The sequence below is a fragment of the Ursus arctos genome, unplaced genomic scaffold (assembly GCF_023065955.2).
Source record: "Ursus arctos isolate Adak ecotype North America unplaced genomic scaffold, UrsArc2.0 scaffold_15, whole genome shotgun sequence".
Lineage (NCBI taxonomy): Eukaryota > Metazoa > Chordata > Mammalia > Carnivora > Ursidae > Ursus > Ursus arctos.
This window is the reverse complement of record NW_026622819.1, coordinates 6,060,812-6,088,041: the sequence shown is the minus strand read 5'-3', so window position 1 is coordinate 6,088,041 and position 27,230 is coordinate 6,060,812. Positions and strand designations below refer to the sequence as shown.

Sequence of the window (27,230 nt, the reverse complement as noted above, 5' to 3'; positions counted from 1 at the left end):
GCGCCCACTGGGAAGGCGTATTTGTGTTTCTCTTTCCGGGTCAGCTTTGGGGTCACGTTCATAGACGACAGTGATAAGTGAATGCAAGTTCTTGTTCCACCTTATTATATCTATCAGTAAAGAACATTGTTCTTTGTCCTTTTTAATGTTCTCATCTTGTCTGTTTTGGCTGATATATACACCGTATCCATATAATTAGGTCCGTAACCAGATTTGCTTGAGATGTTCTGCTTTTTAGATTTGTTTCCATTATAAAATACATGAAATAAGACTAAAGATCAAACACCCATAAAGCATTATCAAATCTTAACATTTTTCAAAATGACCAGAAACCTTTGACAGGTTGATGTTTTTCAAATGCCAATCTCTTGAATAAAAAAAACAATATACACCAGAGCCTAGAAAAATTAATCATACCCTTTATACTGTTTTCTGTTGTGGCAAATTTTAACAGTTTGTCACTGGGAATTGTCATAGTCCATTTGGGCGGCTGTAACAAAATACCAGAGAGTGGGTGGCTTATAAACAAGGATTTATTTCCCTCTGTTCTGGAGGCTGCAAGTCCAAGAGTTGGGTGGGGTCAGGTCTTGGTGAGAGCACTCTTCTGGCTGCAGACTGCCGACTGCTGTGTCCTCACCGGGTAGAAGGAGCCACAAGCTCTGTGGGGTCTCTCAACAGGGCACTGATCCCACCTTGAGGGCTCCACCCTCGTGACCTAAGCACCTCCCAGAGGTCCCACCTCTTGCTGTCATTGTAATGGAGGTTAGCACTGGAACACAGGAATTTAGAGGGACAAATACTCAGAATGGTAGGAATTTTCTAAAATACAAGGATACTAATTTAAGAAGGCATTTTAAGCCTAGGATACAATTTGATTGATATCATGGGGTTGAGATAATGCACAAAAACTAAAAAATAAGCCAATAAGAACACAGAGGAAGAGTGGGGGGTTGTAGTTTTACTAAAATACGTACTTGCTCGCATCTGTACACAGAATACAAATTTCCCTAAATTTCTAGAACTGTGATATTATCAAGTAATTGGGATAAATACATCATATAACAGAATTTTAAAATATATTTCGCATTTCTAAAATCATTTTAAAAAATCTCTAAGCATTACCTTAATATTATCAGAAATATAGTTTAGGTAATAAATAACCATTTGATAAAGTTATACAGATCTTCCTTAGCTTATAGTGAAGTTATATCCCAATAAATCCATTAGAAGTTGAAAATACTGTTAGGCCAAAAAGCAGCCCTTGAAACACTGAACATCACAGCCTGGCCCATCTTACCTCACACGTGCTCGGGACACTCACATGACCCTACAGTCACATATTAGGGAACATCTCATGTAATTGAGTACCACACTAAAAGTGACGAAATGCCTGTGTGGGGACAGACGGTTGGTGGCCCTGGAGACTGCTGTCACTGCCCAGCATCAGCAGAGAGGATGGATCACACACCACCAGCCCAGGAAAAGATCAATGCTCAAAATCGGAAGCACAGTTTCTACTGAACGTGTATGGCTTTCACACTGTTGTCAACCCTAAGCCCGGGACTGTCCGGATAAATAAGTAATCAGACATACTATACACAGTTAATTTTAACACAATAGGAGTAATCTTTACGGTACAGTTCATATAAAAATAAATTATTTTTTCCTTATTTAAAAAACTGGCAACATAAGTTCACAGACTTTAACCATCTACGTGGTCGGCCTATGTGCCCACGTCCGTGCTGGAAGCCTCATCACACAGACAAGACGTCTTCCCTGTGACGTTCTCCAGGATGCGGTGGCCGCCCGGGGAGGTGCTGGTGCAGGAGGGCCGCCCCTCAGCTCAGGAAGCCTCCAAGCTGAAGCCCGGTGCGGGGAGCGCAGAGGCACTGGTGGAAACCCCAATGGGAAGGCACTGTCACGGTAAGGTGATCCACTCCCACTCTACGTCCTCCAAAAAGATTTTTTTTTAGTTTTAAAAATGGAAAGTCTCCGTTTCTGCCAGTCTTTTACTATTTTTAGCCAAAAAAAAGCATCACTCTTCCTTTATTTCTGATTTTATGACCAAATATCCTGAAGATACCGTTTTTCTTCTTTCAAAGTAGCCAATGTTTTCATTGCTTCTAATTTTTCAACTCCAGCCTGTTTGCTGATTATTTCCACAAGGGTATCATTGACATCTTTGGCCATATTCTTAGCATCTCTGGAAAAAAGAACAGCATCGACGTTTTTTGGTGGGGCTTTTTTTGTTTTTGTTTTAAAGATTTTATTTATTTGACAGAGAGACAGACAGCCAGCGAGAGAGGGAACACAAGCAGGGGGAGTGGGAGAGGAAGAAGCAGGCTCCCAGCAGAGCAGGGAGACCAACGCGGGGCTCAATGCCAGAACGCTGGGATCACGCCCTGGGCTGAAGGCAGATGCTTAACGACTGAACCACCCAGGTGCCCCTAGCATCAACATTTAGAAAAGAAGAATTTTTTACCAAAGCCTCCGTAATTCACAAATCTAACTGCCACTGACTTCATCATCACCCATCCTGGCCCTCCCTCTACTTCTCTGGGAAGCGTCCCAACAAGTGTCCCAGCCTGTCACCCGTCAGGCCTCTACCCAGTGACCAATCCAATTTGCAAAGCTGACCACATCATTCACAGCTGAAAATCCCTCAAAGGCATCCATGTTCCAGGAGCAGCTGAGTTTTCAGTAAGTGTCTAAGACCTCATAAACCTGGCTCCTGCTCGTCTCCCTCATCCCCTCCCTTCGGGCTCCAGGCACACAGCGGAACTCGCATTCCTAAGGGCAAAAAGGTTTTACACCTACAAGCCTACACACACACACACACACACACGTGCGTGCACACAACTATTAACAGACACACTTACTGAGAGCTCAACTATGGGCCTGGCTCTAAGTGCTTTGACACGTTTTAGTTCACTCACATACAGGATGGGGGAGGGGCCCTCCTGTGCGCCCCCGCGGCCGCCACGTGGCACCTGCTGTACTGCGAGCCCCTGCTGCTGTGGTTTCCCACCAGGGAGTGAGCGGGCTGCAGGCAGTGTCTCACTCAGCCTTCCATCTCTCAGCACCGGACTGTGTGAAAGCACTCGGGAGGCGCCCAGTGTTGCTGAGTGAGCAAAAGCGGGACGGGACACTATATGTCAGCGACGGAACCTGGCCTGCCCCTTTACAGTAACAGCTCTTGAAAAAGGTGTCTCCAGTGGCCGCCTCGACTTCCTCCTCACACTTTCCCCTCAACCACTGCAATGGACCTTCCATCCCCACAGCACCAGTGGCTACCAGCTGCCAAACCTACTGGTACCCTCTGTCTTCTTACTTGACTATCAGCAGCGTAAGGCTTCCCCGCTTGGGACAGTGTCCCCTGGACCTAAATTAGGAACAAGTTCACTTCTGCCGAGGGGCTGGTCCACATTAGGGCACCACAGGGTCTCCTTCTGAGCCCCTACCACCGACCAGTATCATGAACACTACCAATTCCACTGTGCAGATGGGAAAAGTGAAGCACCAGTGATTGTAAAGAGCGATTTCTGGGTTAATGTGTTTGAACATTTAAGATATTCTCCAAGCGCTCACTTACCAGTTATTCACGTATTTGTACAACTGACTTTGCCTCTATTAGAGGTACATCTAAAACTTAAGCCTGGGGGCGCCTGGATGGCTCAGTCAGGGAGGCATCTGCCTTTGGCTCAGGTCATGATCCCAGGGGCCTGGGATCGAGTCCAGCGTCTGGCTCCCTGCTCAGCGGAGAGTCTGCTTCTCCCTCTTCCTCCGCCCCTCCCCTTGCTTGTGCTCATGCTCTCAAATAAATAAATAAAATCTTTAAAACGCCAGCCTGTTCTGAAGAACACTGACTGCCCTATCCTCTACAAAGTGACAGGCAAACGCTTCTTTAAAAGCTAAATGAAAATGGAAACCAGCACAATGTCCAGAATCTATGCCCTTTATCAACCTAAAGCCGGGTTTCTCAACTGAGAGTCAAAAATCCATAAACAGGTCATAAAATCAACTTCGGAGGCAAAATCAATTTTAAAAAAAACGATAAAGCAGAAGTTATCACAACATGTCATGAAAAGTAAATAGAAAAAGTTCTGTTTTATAAAACTTGTTTCTATTATAACTATTCTAGGTCACTGTACCAGTATTTCTTCTTTACTATCACGGTTTAAAAGAAAAACAAAAACCAAACCAAACCAAACCAAACAAAAAACCACACCTGACTTGGTGATATATAGAAGTTTTAAATGCCCGGGATGTCTCAGAATTAAAAAGAGCTATTTCTTACTCAAAAGTCCTTTTTAATCAGAAGTTTTTGTGTACTCCATTAAAACAAGTTGGTAAGGTTTTAAAATTTTTATTTTTTATGGCAATTTTGGGTTTCTGTAACAGATCTTGCCTCAGAAAGCATGTAAAAAGACAAAAATGATTCCTGACTTACTGTCAACTTTGACATTACAAATTATGCCCTTATGCCAAAAACAAAACAAAACAAAACAAAAAAAACATCTTTAGATCCACATTCTCAGAGTCAAAACCAGGTCGAATGCACAAATCATATTCTTGGATACAACAAAATCGATCCTGAGACTTCAAGTTAAATGATCAGCATCTTAACACCAAATATAACTTTCAGAGGCTAAAACATGTATTCGATATGGCACAAGGCATTCAGAAATCTAAGAATTGATTTCACTTCTATTTCCCTGATGATGACAATTTATTGACTATTAAATGTATGTTAAAAATCATTTTAGAACTTGTATTTCTATTCCTGTACTTAAGAATCAAATCTCTCATCCCTACCTGTCTGGATTATTAATGGTCCCTCGTTCATTTAATAAATATTATCAGCTGCCTTTGCCTACCTGGCATTTGCGTGATGGCCACTTACCCACATACATAAATACAGCCGCGCTCATGGAGAAGGAGCCTTGCCACCTGCTCGCTGTGAAGCCGGATGTTGTCTTGCACGTACCTCACTGGGGCTTCCTCCCCAACGGGAGCATCTCTTGAGAAGCAAACCTTCAAGTGAGTTAGGATTCCACGCTTGTGGAAATGTCTGAGCTCCTCTCTGAAACACAATATATAATGGGTTACTGAAAGGTTTGTCATTTAAAGTTAAAAGGCCTGAAATGAGAACTGTACACCCATTGTTGAGTCTGCCATTACTAGAACTGTATAGTACCTGAATAGATAATCCCTATCTTTATGTCGGCAGCCAAAAAACAACCACATTGCTCCGAAGTGTCCATCTGGATGTTGTTCTTGGAGTTTCTCTCTAGGTAGAAAAGAAAGTTGAGATGCTGGATATAAAGAATATGTAAAACCAATCTATTTGGTCAGAAATACCACCAACCAATCGACAGGATTCACCATCACTGCGAGTTTAGCCACTGAGTTAATACCGTCCTGCCCACGGGGCTCCCAAGCCCCCCAGCAGACACCCCGACAAGCACGCGCATCTGTGGGCTACAGACACCGACAAGCTCCGTACGGCATCTATGAGGATAATTCAAAATATCCCACTGTGAAAAATACACTAATTTCTACATTAAATATTGATAGCAACTTTGTGAATAAAATTAACTCTCAATTAACGTAATGGAAAAGTAGCCCAGGGCTTTAAATGGTAGAACGATCTGCTGTGAAGGGTTTCAGAAATGACACAGCAAGGAGACACGCTGTGTTTATCTGCCGTTACTCTTTGCTTCCTTAACGAAAAAAACTAAAAACAACAAAAAGACTTTGCCCAAAGGATATTACACCACTATCTGGGGACCAGCACATAAAGGATTGTTCATTATTTCAAAAACAGGGAGAGAAGCACAATTTATTTTATATCAAGTAGTTCTATACTGATACAAAGACACATCTACTAGTATCAATCTGCTGAAAATTACTGGTATTGAGGTTTAACTTTGAAACTTTTGGTATAATTGGATCTCCGTTAGTAGCAATTTTATCTAGTTAAGGAATAGATGGAACAGCCTGCACATCAGCCCAGCATAAAGGTGTGCCTGAAATTTGTCCCCAACTACATACGTTATAAACTATAGTGCAGCTGGGGGGGAAAAAAGAAAAAGAAAGTGCTACAGTAAAAAGGGAAGTTCTCATACAAAACAAAACCTATGGAAGACATCATGTTTACTTTTCCCATGCTGACAAATTATGCTATGCTATCACACATTTGATAGTAATTTTCTAAAATAAAAATTTTACAACCGAAGTCCAATAACCAAAAAATCACTGAAGAAACAAAAAGGCTCTCTATTTTACTTCCACCCAGGATCACAAGGGATACATTTTCTCAGTAGTCAAAGAGAGCACACACCTGTGTTGCAGGAAACCAATGAAGGGCGCTATGCCAGTTCCTGGACCCACCATTATGATGGGGGCTGAGGGGTCACTCGGTAAGTGGAAAAAATTGGTTGTTCGAGGAGAGATGGATATCTGGAATATTAAACCAATGCTCGTAAGTCTGAATGAAAACCTAGACAAAGGCATATAACCAAGATGATCTTTGCCAAAGAAATTAAATAGCAGCATTAAACCTTACTGAAACCATGAACACATTTGTCATTACAGAGGGAAACAAAACAAGTCTGTCTTGCAAATTTGTCTTTTCCGTCGAAATCAAAGGTGCTTTAAAAATGACAGGCATATTTCTAAGGTAGAACACTGAATAGATACAATCAAATTCTTTTCCTAGGCCCATGGGTAAGATCTGCTTCCTGGTAGGCAGCCCATCATCTGTACGATGGAGAAATGCACGACGAGCTGAAGCTAGGATTCTGTGTTTGCACATACGTGGGCAATGAAGATCGGCATCAAGATGGAGTGAGAGCTTTGAGGGCAAATTAGCACCTGAAGCAAAAATGAGGGGTCGCTCCAAAGATGCTGAAGAACTGTGCTGTGTTAATCTGAGTTCAATGTTATGCGTTCGTGCAAAACTAGAAGAATAAGCAGCATACACAGATAAAGACAATCTTTTTGCTAAAATCTCAAAAGATTGTTCTTCTAAATCATGTGCCAGGAATACGTACAAGGAGTCCATTTCTTAGTATATTTCAGTCCCAGTGTCACTTCGCCATAGGCGTGAGTTATACTGAGTGACAGGAATCTGTTCTAAGTGAAGTTGGATACATTTTAACCTTTAATGTAAGGAAAACCTTTTGAAGTTCATCGACAGGACAAACACCATACTTTGTAAAGGAAGAACTGGCAAAGATGGGAGATGCGTGTCGGCGTTCTGGAATGAGACTGTAATTCATCTCACACTAGTCTCACTTGACCCACGCACCAGGCTCACTGATGGTACTCAATATGACAAGCACTACAGATAGAGAAATGAACAGAATCCCTGTCCTCATGGACTTACATTCTAGTGGAAGGAAGAGACAATAATCAAACATTTATCTGTAAAATGAGTGGTAATGATAAGACCCGTGAGACCCATGAACCAACCAAAGCAGGATACACTGGGTCGGATAGCGGTGCGCTAGTGAGAGCACGTGGCCCGCATTCTAGGGATTGCAAGGAGACCAGGATTAGTTCGCTCTCACTGTAGTAAATCCCAAATGGTTTACAACAGCAAGCGCTTCTGCCTGGCTCTCCTTAAAGGCCACAGGTGGACTACAGCTCCACAGCCTAGATCCTCTCCATTTGCATCCCAAGCAGCATCCCTGACCTGCACCATCCCATCCTTCCACCAGAGAGAGAGGCAAGCCACACCAGCGGGGGATTCAGTGCTCCTGCTTAGAGGGGGCATAGATCCTGTCTGCTCGCATCTCACTGGCGGAATGCGGTCACGCAGCCAGACTACACATCAATGGGCAGGGCAGTCTACGCCTCCTAAGGACAGGGGTTATCTGTCAACAGCCGTCCCATCTACCATTTGGAGGAAGGTGTGGGTGGGTCACGTGAATGTTAACATTCTCTACACTTCCTAATAAAATATGTATGGCAATAAGCACCGTACAATTTAAACTGTATCATCATTCCCGTACCTCCAATGCCTGAATACTAGGGAGTCTATAATAAAGATCTGTTAAGATGGAGAAAGGAGAAAGAAAAAGGCAGAAAGGAGAAAAGAATGTGTGAATGGCACTCATGCTGGGTGTTTGTGATAGGTTATAGATATATATATTTAACTTTCTGGAGACCATCCATTTTTATAGGATCATAAAATGACATAATACTTTTATGTCCGTACCATAATATATTTCAAAAAAGGAACAGTGTCTCAGGTTCTTAATATGTCTTTGATGCATGGTGACCTAGAAGTATGGGGGGGTGGGAGAAGGGGGGGGGCGTCTCTCTTTCTCTCTCTCAGGCACCTCCATCCCAGACTGTAGCCTGGGAAAATACCACGGTAAAGGGCAATTTCAAGCTGCAGCTTCCCATGAGCCCTCTCAAGTATATACTGAAGTCTTACTTTCCCCTTAGGGCATGAACTTTTCAACTCCAATAACTTACAGCAACCAAACCAGTCCTAAGATAATGCTACAAACGACATGTTCATTTCTTCAATACCACAGAGAAAGACGACTTCATGATAAAGCCCGAAATGTTTTGTTTAATTTCAACCATTCTTATGGGCAAGGAGGGACTTTAAATTGTTCCTTATGCTGTGGTCTTGAGTGAGATTCGCCGATTGCTGTACGAAAACATGAAGGATGGCACTAGGTCCAGATGTAAATGTGTCCACAGTTTGGTCACACACACACACAAAAAATCAAGAAACATGTTTCTCCTACGTGTTTTAAAAGTGCTTCCCCCTCATTATGCCTTCACACTAACAGCACTAATTTGGATTCTACACCACATCTAAGACAAAAGGGGAAGAAACAGGGCAAAAATCCTACTACCCCAAACCGAAGGACATAAAATTAATCTTTGGTTGTCAACTGATCGCCAAGTGAGGAATTACCTGGGACACAGGATATGGTCTGTACATAAGGTGAGGCTGTCTCTCAATACCAGCCTTCAGTATTTACTTGGCTCTTTTCCTGTGCCCAATCTTCTAAGACTATTAGCCAAAAAGACCTTCTTTTCTAGGAATATGAAGAAGAAGGAGAAAAGGCTGTGTTGTACAAAATTCACACTTTACATATTTGAGAAATACACGGATTAACTAATAGTAAATGAAAAAAGTAATGTTTTCCTGACTTTCCAATAGAGATTTTAAAATTCAAGTATGGCAAACATTTTCCTGTGAATAAACCTGATGGTAATGGACAATGCAGGGGAGACCACACTGTTTTTCCTAACCAGGCAAAGAGCACAATTCTAATAACGCCCAAACTGCACACTCCCAGTACCTGCGGCGCCGGGGCTGTCCCACCTTCCGCACGGGACACTCGAGTGTCTGGACGAAGAATTGCCGCAACCACCGCAGCCAGCCAGCCTGTGCACACGCCCTTCCGCAGAACCTCCATTGTGGTGGTAGACAAAAACTCCACAATGTTAAAAATGAAATGAAGCTTCCCTGGGTGAGACAGGTTTGAGCTGCAGAGACACACAGGTCAGTTTTAAACTCTGTATCAGGACTCATGCATACAGGCCAGATGCGGCCTTTTTTACTTAACTGAAGGATATTTCCTGTGGGCTCTCATCTACCTTCTAACTCTTCAGGGAAAAGAGCTCTGTTGCTACTTAAAAGCTCCTCTTCTCCTGCCCCCTGTTTTGTGATATTCAGAAAAGTTTCCAGTTACCTGTTTGCTTTAAGACTCCATAAGATTTATACAACCTGTCATGTCTCCACTACGCACCTCTGCTGCCCAGTGGAGGTAGCCTGGCACAGCCGTAAAGGCAGCAGGTGGAGGACCAGGGCACTCGCAGCCCGACGTGGGGAAACGTGGCTGCGGACCAAGGGTGCACTGGACAGCCTACACTCTCTGAACACCTGCAGGACAGGAGTCCCAGCACCAGTCTCCTTCAGTCCTTACCGTGCCTGCTACTGTCATCCACAAATCTTGTAAGTTTTCATTGGGTGAATTCGGAAGTAATAAGGATTTGGAAGCCAGAGATTCACAACATTTTGGGAGAAAGATACTATATGTTAATAAACATCAGTACCTCGCACATGAATATGGTCTGGGCTGGAGCTTAGGAAGATGTTCTAGGGGGAAAAAAAAAGCAATTAATTCACTGCTACTGAAAATTATATGTAAGGTTTTATAAAAATTTAAGCCTCAGTGGATTTCTTTTTCTTATTTAGAACACCCAAAATAACATTTTAATTTAAATCATAGTTTAGAGCAAGTGTAAATTCACTGTGACTAAGTCCCTACTGAATATTTTTTTTCCAATTCTTCACGTTAAAAATCAGACATATTGCATTTCTTTACCTGAAATCAGTGTCTTTTTAAAGGCTGGTTTCTTAAACCGAAGGATAATAAAAGCATCCATGAATGGGTTTCAGAATCAAGAAACCCATTAATTTTCTGTGTGTACACAGTTTTCTGCAGAAGTGTTCAGAGTTTTCATACTTGAAATAAGATCATGGCCCCAAAAGATTAAAGATCACTATTTTAAGGATTATGGGAAACACCTAGGCTTGAAATATCTTTCCTCCTTAATAAAAAAAAAAAAAAAGGAAATGCTTTTCTTTCTTATATTTCTGTAACACTAAAATGAGAGTGTAGTGGTAAAACCTTTAAGTTATTCAGAACCCAGTGGTTTCTAGATACACTGGAGCTCTTTTAAAAGCAGGTCAAAGTCTGAATACCTAACTGCCCACCAACAAACTCTAAATTTTTTTTTCTGTTCAAGGTTATATTTTTAATAGTTATCCGGCAAAAACTTGGAAAGACCCTTCTAAAATTTAATAAATAACAGAATAATGCTTAATAGAGGGCTCAACATAATACTAAGCTTTAGATACATTAAGATAACTTAAAGAAGTGGAAAATAATTTGAATTCTGTTAAGTCGCAATGCCTTCATTAGTTTTTTACAGAACTACATAATAAATGCTACATAAAAGTTTAAAAAACCCCAGCAAATCTACGAAAAGAACCGAAACATCCTCAAATGCTGGACAGCTTTACAAGAGTTCTTACAACTTCCCTACATATGTTCTGATTGTTTTCCCAACCCCTGTGTTCGTTTTAAACTGAGAAGGGGAGGAGTGTGTCTTTGATACAGGGAGCCACCTGGTTTAGTAACTTCACCGTTTTGAGAAGGAAAAGGAATAATAAAAGGGAGAGAAAGCAGGATCTGACTTAATAAAGGAGAACACCCCGAACTGTACTGGACATCAGGGGACCCTGGGGCCTAAAAGTAAAAAGCACAATTCACATTTTCCTATCACCAAAGATAAATGCAAATTTGAAAGATTTTATTACTTATCACTACAGGAAAAGAGAGAGAGGAGAAAATTACCAGCACAGGAAAGTACTCAAGGTTTAACAATCCTGTCCAATTCTCACAGTCGCTGCCCCTCAAAATGTCTCCAATCCCTAGTGAGGTTGCCACCGAAAGCCCCTCCCCTGACACCAGTTCCTCAGGGAGGATCTTCTGTCTTCTGTGGGCATGAAGACCCCAGGAGACAATGAGGACAAAAAACAGAATCACCTTACATTTGACTATTCAGTGACAGGTCTCGCCCAAGCTTCAAGCCTGGAGCGACCCTGAGCAAGGCCACTTGCACAGCTACAGCAGGAGGGGTCCCCATTGCCCTTGGAGAACCCTGAGCTGGACTTGGCCAGACAGCAGCATTCCTGTCTTCCGCACAGACCACACACTGCATTCTGTCAATTACATCTACTGTTCATCAGCTTTGCAACAGAAAAAATTTTTTCCTTGGGTAATTCATTTTTAGGTAACATTGGACTAAAAAAACAAAACGAAACTTTCTGAAAACTAGCTAAATGAATAGAAAAGATGTTGAATGCGGACCCAAAGAAAGAGAATTAAGACTGGCTGTAATGACAGCAAAGGCCAGTGACAACGACAGAAGCAAGAAATAGGAGATAGACAATCTTGGCACAGGGATTCTTTCTGACTTTCAAGAGGCCCTGAACACACCCCAATGTTTCCTCATGGAGACGTGTTCCCACGTGACAGACAGACTCCAGAGGGTGGCCCACAAGCAGAGGGCTCTGTACAAAAAGGCCCACTGGGCATAGGGGCTGGGAGAGCGGCCACTCACCGAGCAGGAGATGGAGCGGTGGCTGGCAGGACGGGAAAGCGAGGAGGAGGTCTAACAGGCTGGCGCGCTCATCACGCACGAAGCGGTTGTAATCGGCGGCGCCCTGCCGGCTGCACAGCTCCTGCAGCCTTCGCTTCTCTGGCCCGTCGCTGGTGTAGTCCACCAGGGCTCGCAACAACGCCTGCGGCCAAGGCAAAGAAAGCCAACTGAAAGTACCACCTGTGGTCAGGCTGCTAGAGTGTCTAGTTAGGATGGAGCTGGGGGTGTGTCCAATTATCCAAGAAAAAGTCACAGCACCCTTCGGGAGTATGATCAGGAAAAGAGAATTTAACTTATTTGCTTTATTGCCAGCCCGTTAAGGAAAATCACTTTCCATATTCTACTTTTAGCCACCTTTCCTGTTTCCTAAACCAACCTCACCAGTCCCAAGTATGATCTCAAACTACATGTCCGATACATCTGAGTAACAATGATCAGAAATCTCCTAACTTGGGGCACCTGGGTGGCTCAGTCATTAAGCGTCTACCTTCCGCCCAGGGCGTGATCCCAGGGTCCTGGGATTGAGCCCCACATCGGGCTCCCTACTCCGCTGGGACCCTGCTTCTTCCTGTCCCACTCCCCCTGCTTGTGTTCCCTCTCTCACTGGCTGTCTCTCTCTGTCAAAGAAGTAAACAAAATCTTTAAAGAAAAAAAAAAAAGAAATCTCCTAACTTATCACATTAACTCAAGACAAAATACTTGTTCTTGTCTTAGTGGATGATTACGAGCTAGACCTCTACGTTCATCTGACAAATGTTAAGTGCTCTTTATACAAAGGCAGTGGGCATGACAGCTCCTTTGCTGGCAAGGCTCATGGGACAGGGACAGTGTGCAAGAGGTTAACTACCCCAACAGGGGCAGACTGAGGATGTCAGGGGCTCCTGAAGCCGAAGATGCCCCCGAATGCAAGCCTGAGCTGAAGGCTGGCCACAGGAGAGAAAGTGTGAAGAAGGGCTACGCCGAAGGCCCAACTCCACAAAGGCACAGGAGGCAAGCAAAAGCAAGCTCCCGGGGCCACGCACAGTTCCACGTGGATGCAGGGCAATGCGGGCACGGGACAAAGGCTGAAAAGACAGGGCCAGAAACTCAAGATGCCTCCTGCACATCGACCCTAGGTCACCTCGGACTCACTGGAGAAAGAGGAGGAGAATACAATCGAAGAAAACAAAGCAATAACATCTTGAATCCCAAGCCCCAAAGACAGAGCCAAGTCCAAACTCTTGGACAGAAGACCAAACTTGCTAATACGACTTTTGGTTTCAACGTGCTCCAAATATGACATATGTAGCTCCTACCACTCGAGGGTTAAGAACAAAGCAATTAAGCCCATAATCTGCATCAAATGCTAAGTGAAATGCTAACAGGGACTTTTTACTCCATGGCTCAAGCACCTTCATGTCCTGGACCCCCTTACCAGGGAGGACGAGATCATTCCTCTCGTGAGCATCACGGGTTTCCAGCGGCTCAGCTCAGAAGCCCTGCTGAAACTATCCTAAGACCAACAAATCCCACGCCTTCTTCAAAATGCCAGGCATGGAGCCAAAGGCGGAACAAGCACTTGGGAAACCGTGTGGGATGAATGAGCACCCCACACCTCTACACGGGCCTTCCATGCCGGGGTACAAACTCGCGAGTTCTCCATAGGTAAAGAAGGCATGTGACAGAACAGCATATATACTAGAAGACCTCATTTGGATCTTAGCAAACAAAACCAAGTGTTAAGCCTGAGGATTTAATTATAAAGGAATTTTGCTTCCCAAGTTACTTAATTTTGTGGCAGAATTTTTTTTTAATGTTTTTTTATTACATTATGTTAGTCACCATACAGTACATCCCTGGTTTCTGATGCAAGGTTCGATGATTCATTAGTTGCGTATAATACCCAGTGCGCCATGCAATACGTGCCCCCCTTACTACCCATCACCAGTCGATCCCATTCCCCCACCCCCTCCCCTCTAAGGTCCTCAGTTTGTTTCTCAGAGTCCATAGTCTCTCGTGCTTCACTCCCCCTTCTGATTACCCCCCTTTCTTTATCCCCCTTTTCCCCTACTGATCTTCCTAGTTCTTATGTTCCATAGATGAGAGAAATCATATAATTGTCTTTCTCTGCTTGACTTATTTCACTTAGCATTATCTCCTCCAGTGCCGTCCATGTTGTAGCAAATGTTGAGAACTCGTTCTTTCTGATAGCTGAGTAATATTCCATTGTATATATGGACCACAGCTTCTTAATCCAGTCATCTGTTGAAGGGCATCTCGGCTCCTTCCACGATTTAGCTATTGTGGATATTGCTGCTATGAACATTGGGGTGCATATGGCCCTTCTCTTCACTACGTCTGTATCTTTGGGGTAAATACCCAGTATTGCAATGGCTGGGTCATAGGGTAGCTCAATTTTTAACTTTTTAAGGGACCTCCACAGTTTTCCAGAGTGGCTGCACCAACCTGCATTCCCACCAACAATGTAGGAGGGATCCCCTTTCTCCACATCCTCTCCAGCAATTGCTGTTTCCTGTCTTGTTGATTTTCGTGTGGCAGAATTTTTATAATGAGTGCGTTACTTTTATGGTAAGGAAAACCATGTTTACCTAGACATGCTTTATGAAATGGTAGAGTTGAACTAAAATTGTGAAACTGACTGCATTTAATCAAGAAGTTCTCATCACAGTGAATACTACATTTATTCAAATCATATCTAGGTCTGAGCCTCTCTCTAAAGGAGTTTGCTTCCCAGAGACTGCATGCAACAAACACATTAATAAGACAGGGCATAAAAAAGACTTTGTGGAGGGCAGCCTGATAATAGCACTATTTATACACACTGGCAATACGAATTTGGCAAAGCACAGCTGGGAAGTCTCCCCCATTCATACCCACGTGGGGGACAGGCTTAGAAGGAATCAGTTACATGCATCTTTTAAAAGACAGCTCCCTGCATCCTACTGACATCTAGTGGATCATTCTCTCCACGTTCATCCAAACATCAGTATAATCTCCCAGAACCTTTCATTTTTTTCTGAAGAATTCTGACTTAACAGTTAAGAATTATGTATTTTCACACAGAAGAGATCTCAACATTAAATGGGCGGCAAGTAGGGGAAAGCCTGCACTCTCACAAGCTTCCTGTCATCAAACACAAAAAGGGTTAAGTGCAGCCGGATAACACAAGGTCATCTGGGGTCACTTTAATTACTGATTAATGTAGCCCATCAAGTTATAACCTAGTAAAAATAAGAAAAAGCTCTACTTTAAAAATCTTATGTCAATAGAAAACAAAATTTCAATATAAGCACAACATAAAAATATCTATGACAACTGCAAAGATACTATGCACCCTTGGGACCTATTTTGAAAACATGGTGTGAAAGCTATATTTCTGAAGCCTTCAAAGAGCAAAAATACCAGATTTAATAAATCCTACACAGAGCTAAGTACACTTTTAAGTAGTTACCCAAAGACAAGTACCTTTTTAGGAACTGCTCGTATTTCAAGGCACCAAGTCAGAATGAACTGGAGAGAACGTCCCTCGGGTATGTGCTGGGGTAAGGCTGCTCCTTTTCAGGCAGACAGGAAAGAGTCCATGACACAGAAAGTAAAGAATAAAACATTTCTGCATTCTTAACAATTAATACTTTACATTACAGTGCTAGCAAGGTACAACGTGATTTGTGGCAACATGTTTATGCAGTCAAAAAAAATTCCAAAATGAATGCGGGGGGGGGGGAACACCTTACAAAAAAAAATTAAAAAAAGAATTATAAATTCAATAGCATTATTAGCCACATCTAAATCTAACAAAGATAGACCTTTGGTATGTTTCATAAAGATCCCAAATCTAGGTATACCAAACAAGAGGGAAATTATCCAAAGCCAAGGAACAAAAAGCCAAAAGATGGCACTTGTCCACTAACATTGCATATTCTTCTCAAAAAGAATTTTAGAACTGATGGAGCTCCAGTTCAAGATTCTTAGTAAATAACTAAAAAAAAATAACTTCCTTTAATCAGAAAAAATATTTTTATATATTAAATAAGCAATAAATATGCTATGAGAAATACACATGACAAAAAAAAAACTTTAAAAAGGTTCATATAATAAATGTTTATTGTAGGACTACTCTTGTATAACTCAGAAACAAAATAATGCTAACTCAAAAAGCAAACTAAAAAATCAGCCCAACTAATCCATCCGCTTCTCCAAGACTAGAGCTACATTCATTTTTACCGTCCAGCAGTGTCCAATAAGCATAAAATCCATCATCATCCCATTCAGTGTACCTGATGTGAAAGTTAAGAAACCCACAAGGCAGCAAGTACCGGGGTTCTGCCCACTGACCCGTGGCCAACCTCGGACCACCTGTGCAGCTGTCACAAAAGGTGTGGGGAGGGGGTCCTTGCACTTGTCACCTCCAATCTGTTGGCCCAATGATACTCTAAGAAGAGATCAGGGCCATACCTTTCTTTTTTGTGTCTGCCTTAATTTTCAAGAGGACACAGTGCTCTCTTCTGTCTGTGAGCTGCAGTCTTTGGAGAAGGTTTTGTACCTCAGAGTCACTGTTGGGACAGATCACGTTGAAGGCATCTCCAGGCTGATAGGAAAAATCTGTTTTCTAGAGAAGAAACAACATGAAAGAAAAAAAAAGCCCATGAGTTAAAGAGTTTTAGTTGTGGGGTAAGAAAAGCATGTTTTTTATTATATGATTCTTCAAAAATATGAATTAGAAACAAAATAATTCTAACTGCAAAAAAACAAATAAGCCCCACTGAACTAATGTACTTTCATTACAAGTTTGTTTTTGATTTTTTTTTTTTTAAGTAATTCTCTATACCCAATGTGGGGCTCAAACTCACAACCTCAAGATCAAGAGTCATGTGCCAGCCAGGCGCCCCAAGAGTTACTTTAACGAAAAAAAATTTCAGTCATCCAATGTTTTGCTTTAAACCATTTCAGTATTTTTTACGTTAATTAAAACCTTTCTCATTTAAGGTACCTCAGTAAGTAATGTTTTATCAACATAAAAACCCCCTATGAAAACACACATTATGAGGGAGAGAAGGCTGTCTGCATTGGTTCTCAATTTCCTTTCTTTAGGGGAAGAAGAGGAGTGGGAGATGACACTTTATTTTTCCTTACTAGCAAAAAACGTAACAGCACCTGGCTTGGTACTGGGAATGAACGAGGGCTGGAGGAGCCAGCTTCCTCCACACGGTATTTACAGAGCGATGCAGAACCAGGGCAGGATCCGGAGAGAGCCTCTGACCACACATGCTCACAGCCCTGGCCTGTGAGGAGCACAGCTGAACCCACCTACTTGCCAACCCTCACCACTTTATGACGAAAGTGTAGAACAGAATAAAACACAAAATGCTTTGGTGTACAAATATTTAATACAAATTATTGAAATGTTCCAAAGTAATGTGGAGCTACTCAAGAGTATGCAAGCAAAACTACTTACTTTTGATGCCTGTCATTTCTTTTTCCCTATTAGGAGTTCAATGAAATCTACACGGACAGCCCCGACACACCCTTTTCTGAAAGCACGATGCACCTCTCCGGACTTCCACTGAAATACACAGCTGAGTGACTCTGAAGACGTAACTTAAGCACTGAGGTTACAGGGTTAGCAGGTAGCCTCTTAAATGAGGCCCGTGGTTTGGGGCAGAGGTTGGGCTCATGGATGGAGGTGAGAGGCAGCACGTAAGCCCCTGAAGTTATATGCAAAATGTTTATACGTAACCATTTTCGGGGGGGGGAGCGGTGACTTCTTCCAGATTCTCAAAGGAATGAGGACCGCCACTGTGAGAAATGAAGCATTCTAGGCCTGTCTGATCTGAGCTCTATTTCCAGCCACTGGCTGACCTCGGGGGAGCAGCTGCCTTTCTCGGGACTCTTCTCACACGGAAAATGCTGCTCTGATTCCATTATTCTTCCGTGCCTTACTGAGTAAGGGAGCAACGCTATTCTTTCAAGTTGAGTCACCTCCTCGGTCACTCCTCATGCTAGCCCCTTCCTGAAGTGAAAAGAGAACGAGTGTGAGGTGGGGAGGAAACATGAGGGGTCAAGAATAAAGAGGGAAGATGTCCTGTCAGAGTCTCTCCTCCTTCCCGAGTGTGTGGACTCCAACAGCACATAAGCCTCCGCACTTCCTGATAACAGCGCTGAGAAGTAAATTCTGTAACTTACTGAAATGTCCAATTCCACCAGAAGAGTGGTTTTTATGGCATCATCTGTAGTCAGTTGAACTGCCTTTGAAATTGGAACTTGAAAAATTGGATCCACTGAAGTCACAGATGCTTGACTTTCTTCCTTGAGAAACAAATGTGATAAAAATTACTAAATGCAATTTTCAATTTTACTTGCCATTGCTTCACTTAGTGACTAGGTAAGATCTACAGGATTTTATAAAATGTCCTACATATTTAAGTATTCTTTTCTAAGGCAAATGGCTACAGACATAGGCCTCTCAATCTTTCAGAAGAGACAGCGCATCCATATCTTAAACTCCTTGACTATTAAACAAATTTCTGGGATATATATTGAAAACATCAGATACCAGCATTTTCCTGTAAAGGTCTAAAAGTCTTCCAAATAATGCAAAAGGAGACTGTACGCATGCACAATTTCAGAAAGGAGAGTCTAAAGGAAAGGACACACACCTGTACAGAGGTTCACGGGAACCTGCAGAGTGGTGGGCCCTGGCGTGGGAATGTTCCACGCCTGCACTGGTCAGTACAGGAGCCACTAGCCATATGTGCCTAAGCATCTGAATTCTTAGTTTTATTTTCATTTACTTGAGTTTAAGTGGCCACGCGTGGCTAGTGGCTCCTGTATTAGATAGCACAGGTCTTGGGAAACTGCAAAGAAACCCAATTCGTTGTACTACTTCTACTCCTTTTCCAACTTGATGTTTCTAAGTTCTGTTGAAGACAGAAACTTTACAAAATGCTAACCAGTTAATACTGGATAAATAGCTATGTGGAAAAACTGGGAAAAGGATCAGAACTTAGAGCCTGACAGTCATGACATATGGGGAACTGGGAGATACCCTGCCTAAGGCAGCCTTCAGCAAGGCTGCTGGGAATGCTGTTAGCAGACAGCCCTCAGCTAGGTCATGGTCACCTCGGAGACTGACCTCAGCATTTCCAGGTCACGCCTCCTGTTAGAGGCAGCCCACATCCAACAGCTAATCAAGAACTATAAAGGTCCCCTGCCCCTTTGCCCCAACTCAGTACGATGCTAAAGGGCCGTCCCAGCTCCGGAGAACCCATGAAGCTGGCTAGGGCCTTTGCTGGGACACATCACAGCCCACTTCTCACTGTGCCCACTCCTGCTTCTGTATCCTCCATTCCCCAAGGTGAGGATCCCAAGGGGATAACCTAAAAAATAATCACACAGTTTGATTCAAAGGAACCCAGTCTGTGACAGCCGGTGCTACAGTGGTTTCAAAAAAGATGCTAAAATGAGAGTTTGGAGCTGGATCACCCACCTGGCTGACAAGAGCACTCGACACTGGTGACAGATGGGAGACAGAGAGCACAAGGTGTCGGTAGTGCAAGAGCTAAGTGGGATGGTGCACCATAAAAGGGAATGCATTAGTCAGTATGCAGTAGCTGATGCTTGAGATCTATGGGGAAATGGCACTGATAAGGCCAGTAGAATTGTGGGCATTGCCACGCTTCCTTGATGCTTCTGGAAAAAAATGCAAAAGGCTGAGAAAAATTAATCAACAATTAAACATTAAGTGTGAAAGCCAGAGAACACGCTCTGTAGCACACGAAGAAGCTGCGCATCTCTCACAGCCTGACAGAACGCTAAGGCCAACTCGGACAGGCCAAGAACGGCCTCCTGGCCGCTGAGGGGAGGACATGTGGGTTGAAAATCTGAATCCCTAGATTCCCTTGAAACTGCTGAGCCTGCAGAAGTGACTACTTCTTCCTATGAAGAGCAAGAGCTTCCTTCTGGCTTTAAGAGATCTGCTCTGCAATACACACCCACACCCCCACTCCTGCACCCCATCTCCTCTCCCAGCTGCTGGGCCAATAAGGGTTCAGTCACAACATACCAGGCCTCAGATGGGCTGGGCCAGCTAAGGCAGGCGAGGGACAATGCTCTGAAGAAAGTGCAGGACAGAGCAACACGCACCAGCAGAAGCCAGCCAAGCACGCACAAGACGGAATGCTAAGGTCCCAGGCCAACGAGGGTAGAACATCAACTTGGACAGAAAAGTTTTGCTCATTGGGAGCACTGTCCTAGGATACTGGCTTTAACACATTGGCAACAGCCTCTAGGGATGGTTACGAGGCCAAAGAGAAAGCAAAAGTCCACACTAAACGAGGCAGAACTGCTGAGAGTTCCATGGCCAGCATCAGATGACAGGAGTAAAAGGCTCAAAAGGACAGAGTAGAGTGGATGAAACTACGAAGAGCCAAAACCTATCTGATGATGATGTTCCCTGGAGCAGCTAGAGCATACACCACTGCCAAGGCCGACAGGACAGTGCTGGTGAGGGGCACCAGGATCATGGAGAAGTTCACGGCTGCAGCAATGGGAAAGCCTGGACCACCAAAGAACAGAGGAGCGTGGGAGCACTCAGCCACCAAGTCCTGCAGGGTGTTGGAAGGAGGCATGATTATCTCAGCAGAAAGGCTGGAGGGGTTGCAGGGGGCATCCCCCCAAAGTGGCATAGGTTGGTGGGGGAGACTCAGCAACGTCATGGAAACTGTACTCAATAACGTCTTTCTTCCAGGGGGTAAACATATATTGGGCCAAGGGGAATACTCAAGTACTCCAGGAACTGCTATAAGAGGGTCCAAGTTATGCTGTTACCCAGGAACCCAAAGTGTCATCATGAGCCACATACTAGAGGGAGGCCTATAGCGCCAGGCTGTACACCGGAATCCTGGGCCAGGTCTGGCTCCATGGGTCTACTCAGTTCTTGGCCTTTCGTTAAGGGTTATATAATAGGCCAAGAGGAATCCTCTGAATTTGACACTGTCCTCTCCCCTCACCCAAGTAGAAAGTGAAAAATACAGCATCCTGAGGCACGGCAGGTATTAATACTATCCCTAAAAATGTAGAGGACCAGGGATGGTTTCCATCTAATTCACCAACCTGGTCCCTGCATGCAACCACCAGGCAGATCCTGGGGGATGACAATGAACCACAAGGAACACAAGCAGTAGCCCCAATAACGGCCTCCGTGAAGGATGGGTTCCTTTGCTAGAGCAGATTAATATGGCCTCAGGCACATGGCATATGGACAGAGAGTGAGCCATTGTGCTCTTTTCCATCTCTATCCCTAAAGAGGGCCACACACTTTCACTTGGAACAACTTCCATTTACAATTTTGCCACAAGACCGTGATAATGCTCCTGCCAGCTGTTATAAGACAGTCTGAATCAACGTGGAACATCTGGACATTCAGCAAAACATCACACCAGCCCACTACATCAGTGATGTTATGCTACTCCCACTCAACATACAGGAAGTGGCTAGTGTGCGGGAGTCTCAAATAAGGCCCAGGCCCTGCGCAGACTGAAGGGCCAGCGCTCTAAGTATAATTTCCAGGAGTCCAACAGCCTGGGCCACACCAGGACACGCCCTCCAGTAAGGGACACGCTAATGCATCTTGTACCTCACTTCACCTGGACAGAAGGAGAACAGCTGGCAGGCCTTTCGGGATCTGGAGCAGCACCTCCCTGGGATGACTGCCTGGACCAAAACAGCAGGTGACTCAACAGGCAGCCGGCCGTGGGGGGGGGGGCCCGAGCAGGAAAGGGCTGTGCAGCTGGCCCAAGTGATAAGTATGGACGAGAGCCCCTGAGGCTTGCACCACACGATCCGGAGACCCCACAGGCTACGAGACACCAGGACTGGGGGAACAGATGCTATGTGGAGCGGGACTGGCTGAGACGAACTGAAGCTCAACTGCCCACTCTGCCAGTGCTGCCCCCCACCACTCGGTTCCCTCATGTGAGGATCCCAAGAAATCTTTTTCCAACCCCTTATCCTCTAAGTATAACCCCTGAGCAAATGTACACAAATAATGCCTTAACTAGCTGAGATTTTAAAAATCTTTCCACCACATTACCAGCAACTGAAGCCTCTTTAATGACCTGTGCCGTACTGGAAGCGTTCTCAGATCCCCCTCCTGAAGCACCCCATTTGATAAATCACGTTCCCATGCCTCTGCCACACGGACCTGTCCCTGCAGCGCGCAACAGGGGTGCTACACCCTGCCCGTGCGCCCACACCCACTGTCCAGCCAGAGGCTCACTGGACGCACTCAGGTCTACTCCCAGGCCTGACAAAAATGCACTTATTGTAATTACCTCACTTAACTAAACAATTTGCACAATAATGAACCATAAGTGGAAAACAACACCGGACAGCTGTTTCTATAAACACGTTTGTTTATCTGAATACTCTAGAAAAACACTATAAGCAGATGTTAAAAAACCACTATCCTATCAGGTGTTGGCCAACAATTCTAACGTACTAGAAAGTTGTATTTAAATTGCTTCTCAAACATCTAAGCCTTGCTTCATTAAGAAGAAATCAAGAAGCAAACTGCGATCCTGCGCAGAGAGTGTGGTTTATGGGAGAAAGCCCACGTGGAACCCCACAATGAGTCGCTCTGAAGAAAGAGGGTGCGGCTCTCCATGGAAAGATTGGCTGCAATGAAATTTATTCTAGGCACGATGGAAGAAGTTTCAGGGTGCCATATAGTGGCAGCAGTGAGGAGAAATGAGTTGTTATTCAACTTAATGCTCAAAATTTATAGACTACTTTAAAGGCACTTCTTTATTGATAGAAAAAATACACTTGACAATAGAAAATCACGTAATATAGGCAAAAACCGGTAAGATGTTACCAAGAAAAAGAATCATCCCCAAAGTGGAGCATCCAGGACACCCACGCTGAAAAAGAGATTTTACTGTAAATTAGTGCTTTAAGTGTAGCGGAGGTAATTTAACGAGTGCCTACAACTTGCCATCACCTGACTCACATCTAAAATGAGAAAGAAATTAATTCTCCAAAAGACAGAGAAACTGAGCTCCTAAACTATTTGCTGCTTCAAAGACAGAAGTGAGGTCATACAAGTGCTTCTGCAATGCCCAGGCCAACTTTCTCTGTAAGCGGTTAGGCAGTAACCATCTCAGGCTTAGCCGGCCTCCAGGTACCCCCTGAACCCTGCCACTGCAGCGGAGAAGCAGCCACAGACCACATGGGAACGGACGGGCAGGCTGGTCCCAATAAAGCTTTACTTCCAAGACAGGCGGTGGGCCACACTGGCCAACAGGCCAGTTTGCTGACCTCTGTTGTAATGTAATAAACAACAACAAAGCCACACCCTTGGTAAGTTAATATTCTACAGCATGAGGCATAAAGTAAAACCGCTTACCTGGCCGAGAGACTCCTGAAGATGCACCTGCAAATATTCTGGTGGTAAGGCGGGAATATTCAGAGAGGCTTGTGAAAGTGGGGGTATCGAGTGGGTAAGTGAAGACTCAGATGCTGCTGGTGGAGCACTTGACTGACTTCTGTTCACTGCATTCTGTTCCCGAACCTCAGAATCCTTTCTCCCTGGATCATCTAATCTCAGGAGTTCAACTTGTGATTCAAGGTGTAATAATTCTGGTTTCACAGGATCCATCTTTTGGGAGGCATTAGATGCCATCTTAAGAGCTCCATTCCTCTCCTCTTTTCCTCTACTGGACGTAAAATGCTTCGTGAGGGCAGCCCAGAGTCCGTCAATCCATGGCTCAACCACAAGTTCTAAACTGGATTATTGTAATAAAAGAGAAAAAAAATAAACAAATGCCTAGGTTCTCCATTTAAATATATAATAATGGGAGAATGGTAGTCTACTTGGCAGAATGCTATGCAAATGTCAATATAAATAAAATACAAAATATACCTATCATTAAATTAAAAACAATGTTATCGTATGTTCATTAGAACTTCAGCTGTAAAAAAAGCGTGTATGAGCGTATATAAAGGTCAGAACAAAAACAAAGCCATTTTAGTAATAGGCAACAGGAATGGGATCACTCTTAACTTCCTAAAATACAGCCGGTATTATTTTAAGAAGTTGTAATTTTAAGTAGGCCTGTGAAATTTTGATGAGGATGACAGAACTTACACCAAATCCAAGTCTACTCTAATATCACATGATAATTACATATGTCAAATGCACCATCATTTTTCCCCTTAGCTAATTTAGTGATTTTTTTCTCCTATAGGTTAAAATATCACTAAGAAATCACTCTGATTAATGCTAGCTATTCTAAGTAAACAGTTTAAATCTTCAACCGGTTCTAAACATTTTTGATGAAATTTTCAGGGAGTCTGAGCATAAGAGAAAAAAAACCTAATTTTCCGTTAGGGAAGTTGAATGAATCATAGATACATTTTAGAATGTGGTAGTGTATTTACTAATAAACAAAGTAGGGCAAGCCAACGACAACATCCCCTACATTCCCTGAACTGAGAAACTTGGAGTAAACCGAACAGGTAAGAAGCCATGTATCAGAATCTTAGAAATCACATCTGCCTCATTTTTAATCACAACTCAAAGGACGTATCAATGAAGCTCTAATTCATAAAGTCAAATGACAGGAGAAGGCACATTTCAGACCTCTGTCTTATGACTCTGGCTATAATCTCATTAGTACACGTCCACTCCTCAGAGCCTTTGGAAAAGCAAGTACATAAAACTCTGGATTCAACAATGACAGCTAAGTTTAAAACGCCATTTTCATAGCTCCGAAATACTCAGACGATAATACCCCAGCAGGAGAGCTAGTGTCCACAGAGTACTTACTACAGGGCAGACATTATTCTAAGAGGAAAACCTGTATCAATTCATCTCTTCCTCCCAAAACCTTTCCACAGCACACACTGTTATCCTGTTTCACAGAAGGAGAAAGTGAAGCACAAAGAGTAAGCAACATGACCAAGATGTCAGTCAGTTATGGGGGGGGGGGGGGCTATCGAGGATCTGCATGCAGGTAACTGGACTCCGCTCTGCATTCTCAACCCCATCAGTGTGGGGGCTGCTGCACCAAGCCAGGATATTTCCTTGAAAATAATTTTAGAAGAGGAAAAATTCAAGTGAGGTGGTTAGGTTGAAAATTTAAGAGATGTCCGTTGATGAAATACACATTCAAGAATTTTAACACTGGATCCAGTAAATGAACAGGGAAACTGAAAGCCTCTGAAGAGAGGGAAAATATGGACTCAGTGATAGGCCCAATGGTTTCTGGAAGAAGTTAGCAAGTAAATGGCTCATGAGATGATAAACACTTAATGGCAACAAGACTCTGGCAAAAAACAAAAAACACACACACACAAATCAATACAAAGAGACAAAACTAAAAGGTGAACGTGGAAGGCAATATGGTAGAGCTCTGTCATGATCAAGAACATATACGCTGGAGATGTGGAAAAAAATCCAGCTCATCCCCGCCACAGACAATGATAAAGTGGAGGATGGCTAAGTGGAAAAAGAAGTGTCTCCAACACACCCGTGCAAGGTGGTGCTATGCAGAAAAGCAAGACATTTGCTAAATTTGTCATTCATAAACAAAGATCAAGTGAGTGAGAAGCTAATATATACACCAAGTAGGAAAAAAATCAAGTGGGTATGCTGTCATCTGCTTAAAGAGCCAAAGACTACATGATAAACTTAGTTGTAGAACAATATCTATAAGATCTTTGAATAAACACATAAGGAGGATTTGAAAGGTGGCACACGGGATGAAATACAAAACTGTAAAAACAAGAGTAAACTAATGGAAATAGGAAGTATACTTCTGGCTGGCACCATGGCAAGTGGCCATTAAGAGGGTAAGGACAGAGCCAAGGCACACAGTGTGCCGTGAACGCCTCTGCCTGTGCTCTCTGCCAGTGACACGCAGCCTGCAGGGCGCCCCCCATGTGAGGACTCGCACCCAGTCACTCTGTGCGCATGCCAGAGAAGCCAATACGCAGGCTATCAAAGTTCCTAAAGAAAATGTGGACTTCTACACATGCCTACACACTTCAAGACGAAGATAACTGTCCTGAGGCAGCTTTTCAAATTTCTTCTGTTAGAAGGTACCGAGATGCGAGAGGCACTTAAAAATGTCAACAGAATACGTAAATCAAGCTCTGGCTGATCTTTGGTCCTAGGGCTAAAACAAAACAAAACAAAAACAAAGCTAACGAAGGAAAATAACACTCTCAAAAGCTTCAGTGCAAAATCAAAAGTCATCACATTTTACAAACTCACAAACTTTCACCTAGCACACAGAAGGGCTGACTGGAAATGGCAGAGGAGAAGCACACGGCTCTTACCCCACGCAGTCATCCGCATGGCCGGTGTCATAGAAATGCTCGGCACCAAGCTCCTGAAGTCGCTTATCGATGATCTTCCCACCGTTACAGAAGTATGTGTATTCTGAATCACCCAGCCCTAAGGAGCCCAAAGAGGTTATGAGTGCACACACAGTAAGGTTTAAATTTAAAAAAGATATACAGAATATTTAAAACAATACCCTTCCATGCTCTGATTAATAATGTACACCTTCATTATCTTCTGAGGTTTTCCTTGAGTAGTTCCAAGCATGCAAATATTTGCCTTCTATTTTACAATATTAAAGCATCAGACCCCTCAAAACAGAAACAAATACTTCCTGGCCACTGTTAACAAAAATATTTTCACATTGTTGTTTCCATGAATCTGTGTAAAAATATGGAAATCTTAAAAGAAGAATTAAAGAGGTTTAAAAAAAACATAATACTGGTGTTTGCAGACTTTTCTGGTCTAGCACAGAGGTCTGCAAACTACAGCCTGTGGGCCAAATACCACTCATGGTCTTTCTTTATAAATAAAAGTTGAGCTGGAACACAGCCAAGTCCATTTGTTCACATACTGTTTATGGCAGCTCTCTAGCTGCAACAGCAGAGTTAAGTAGTTGTTACAAAGAACACATGGTCTGCAAAGCCTAAAATATTTATCATCTGGCCCTTTATTGATTTTA

At 43.4% G+C, this 27,230-nt stretch overlaps 1 protein-coding gene across 2 annotated transcripts in view; it reads right to left on the bottom strand.

Moving 5' to 3' along the window:
- Nucleotides 1-515: 515 nt before the first annotated feature.
- The window catches only part of MTRR (5-methyltetrahydrofolate-homocysteine methyltransferase reductase), a 31,947-nt gene continuing 5,232 nt past the window's right edge, over nt 516-27,230 (bottom strand). The window contains exons 4-15 of one of the 2 annotated variants that reach the window (XM_026506676.4): nt 26,545-26,662; nt 23,609-23,987; nt 18,388-18,510; nt 16,660-16,813; nt 15,670-15,758; nt 12,166-12,346; nt 10,090-10,132; nt 9,333-9,519; nt 6,344-6,462; nt 5,198-5,290; nt 4,904-5,083; nt 516-2,203 (exon numbers count right to left, since the gene is read on the bottom strand). In XM_026506676.4, the coding sequence (XP_026362461.2) occupies nt 2,059-2,203; nt 4,904-5,083; nt 5,198-5,290; nt 6,344-6,462; nt 9,333-9,519; nt 10,090-10,132; nt 12,166-12,346; nt 15,670-15,758; nt 16,660-16,813; nt 18,388-18,510; nt 23,609-23,987; nt 26,545-26,662 (1,811 nt within the window). In that variant the 3' untranslated portion in view covers nt 516-2,058. The remainder of the gene's footprint in view (nt 2,204-4,903; nt 5,084-5,197; nt 5,291-6,343; nt 6,463-9,332; nt 9,520-10,089; nt 10,133-12,165; nt 12,347-15,669; nt 15,759-16,659; nt 16,814-18,387; nt 18,511-23,608; nt 23,988-26,544; nt 26,663-27,230) is intronic. The other variant, XM_044386988.3, reaches the window with a different exon arrangement.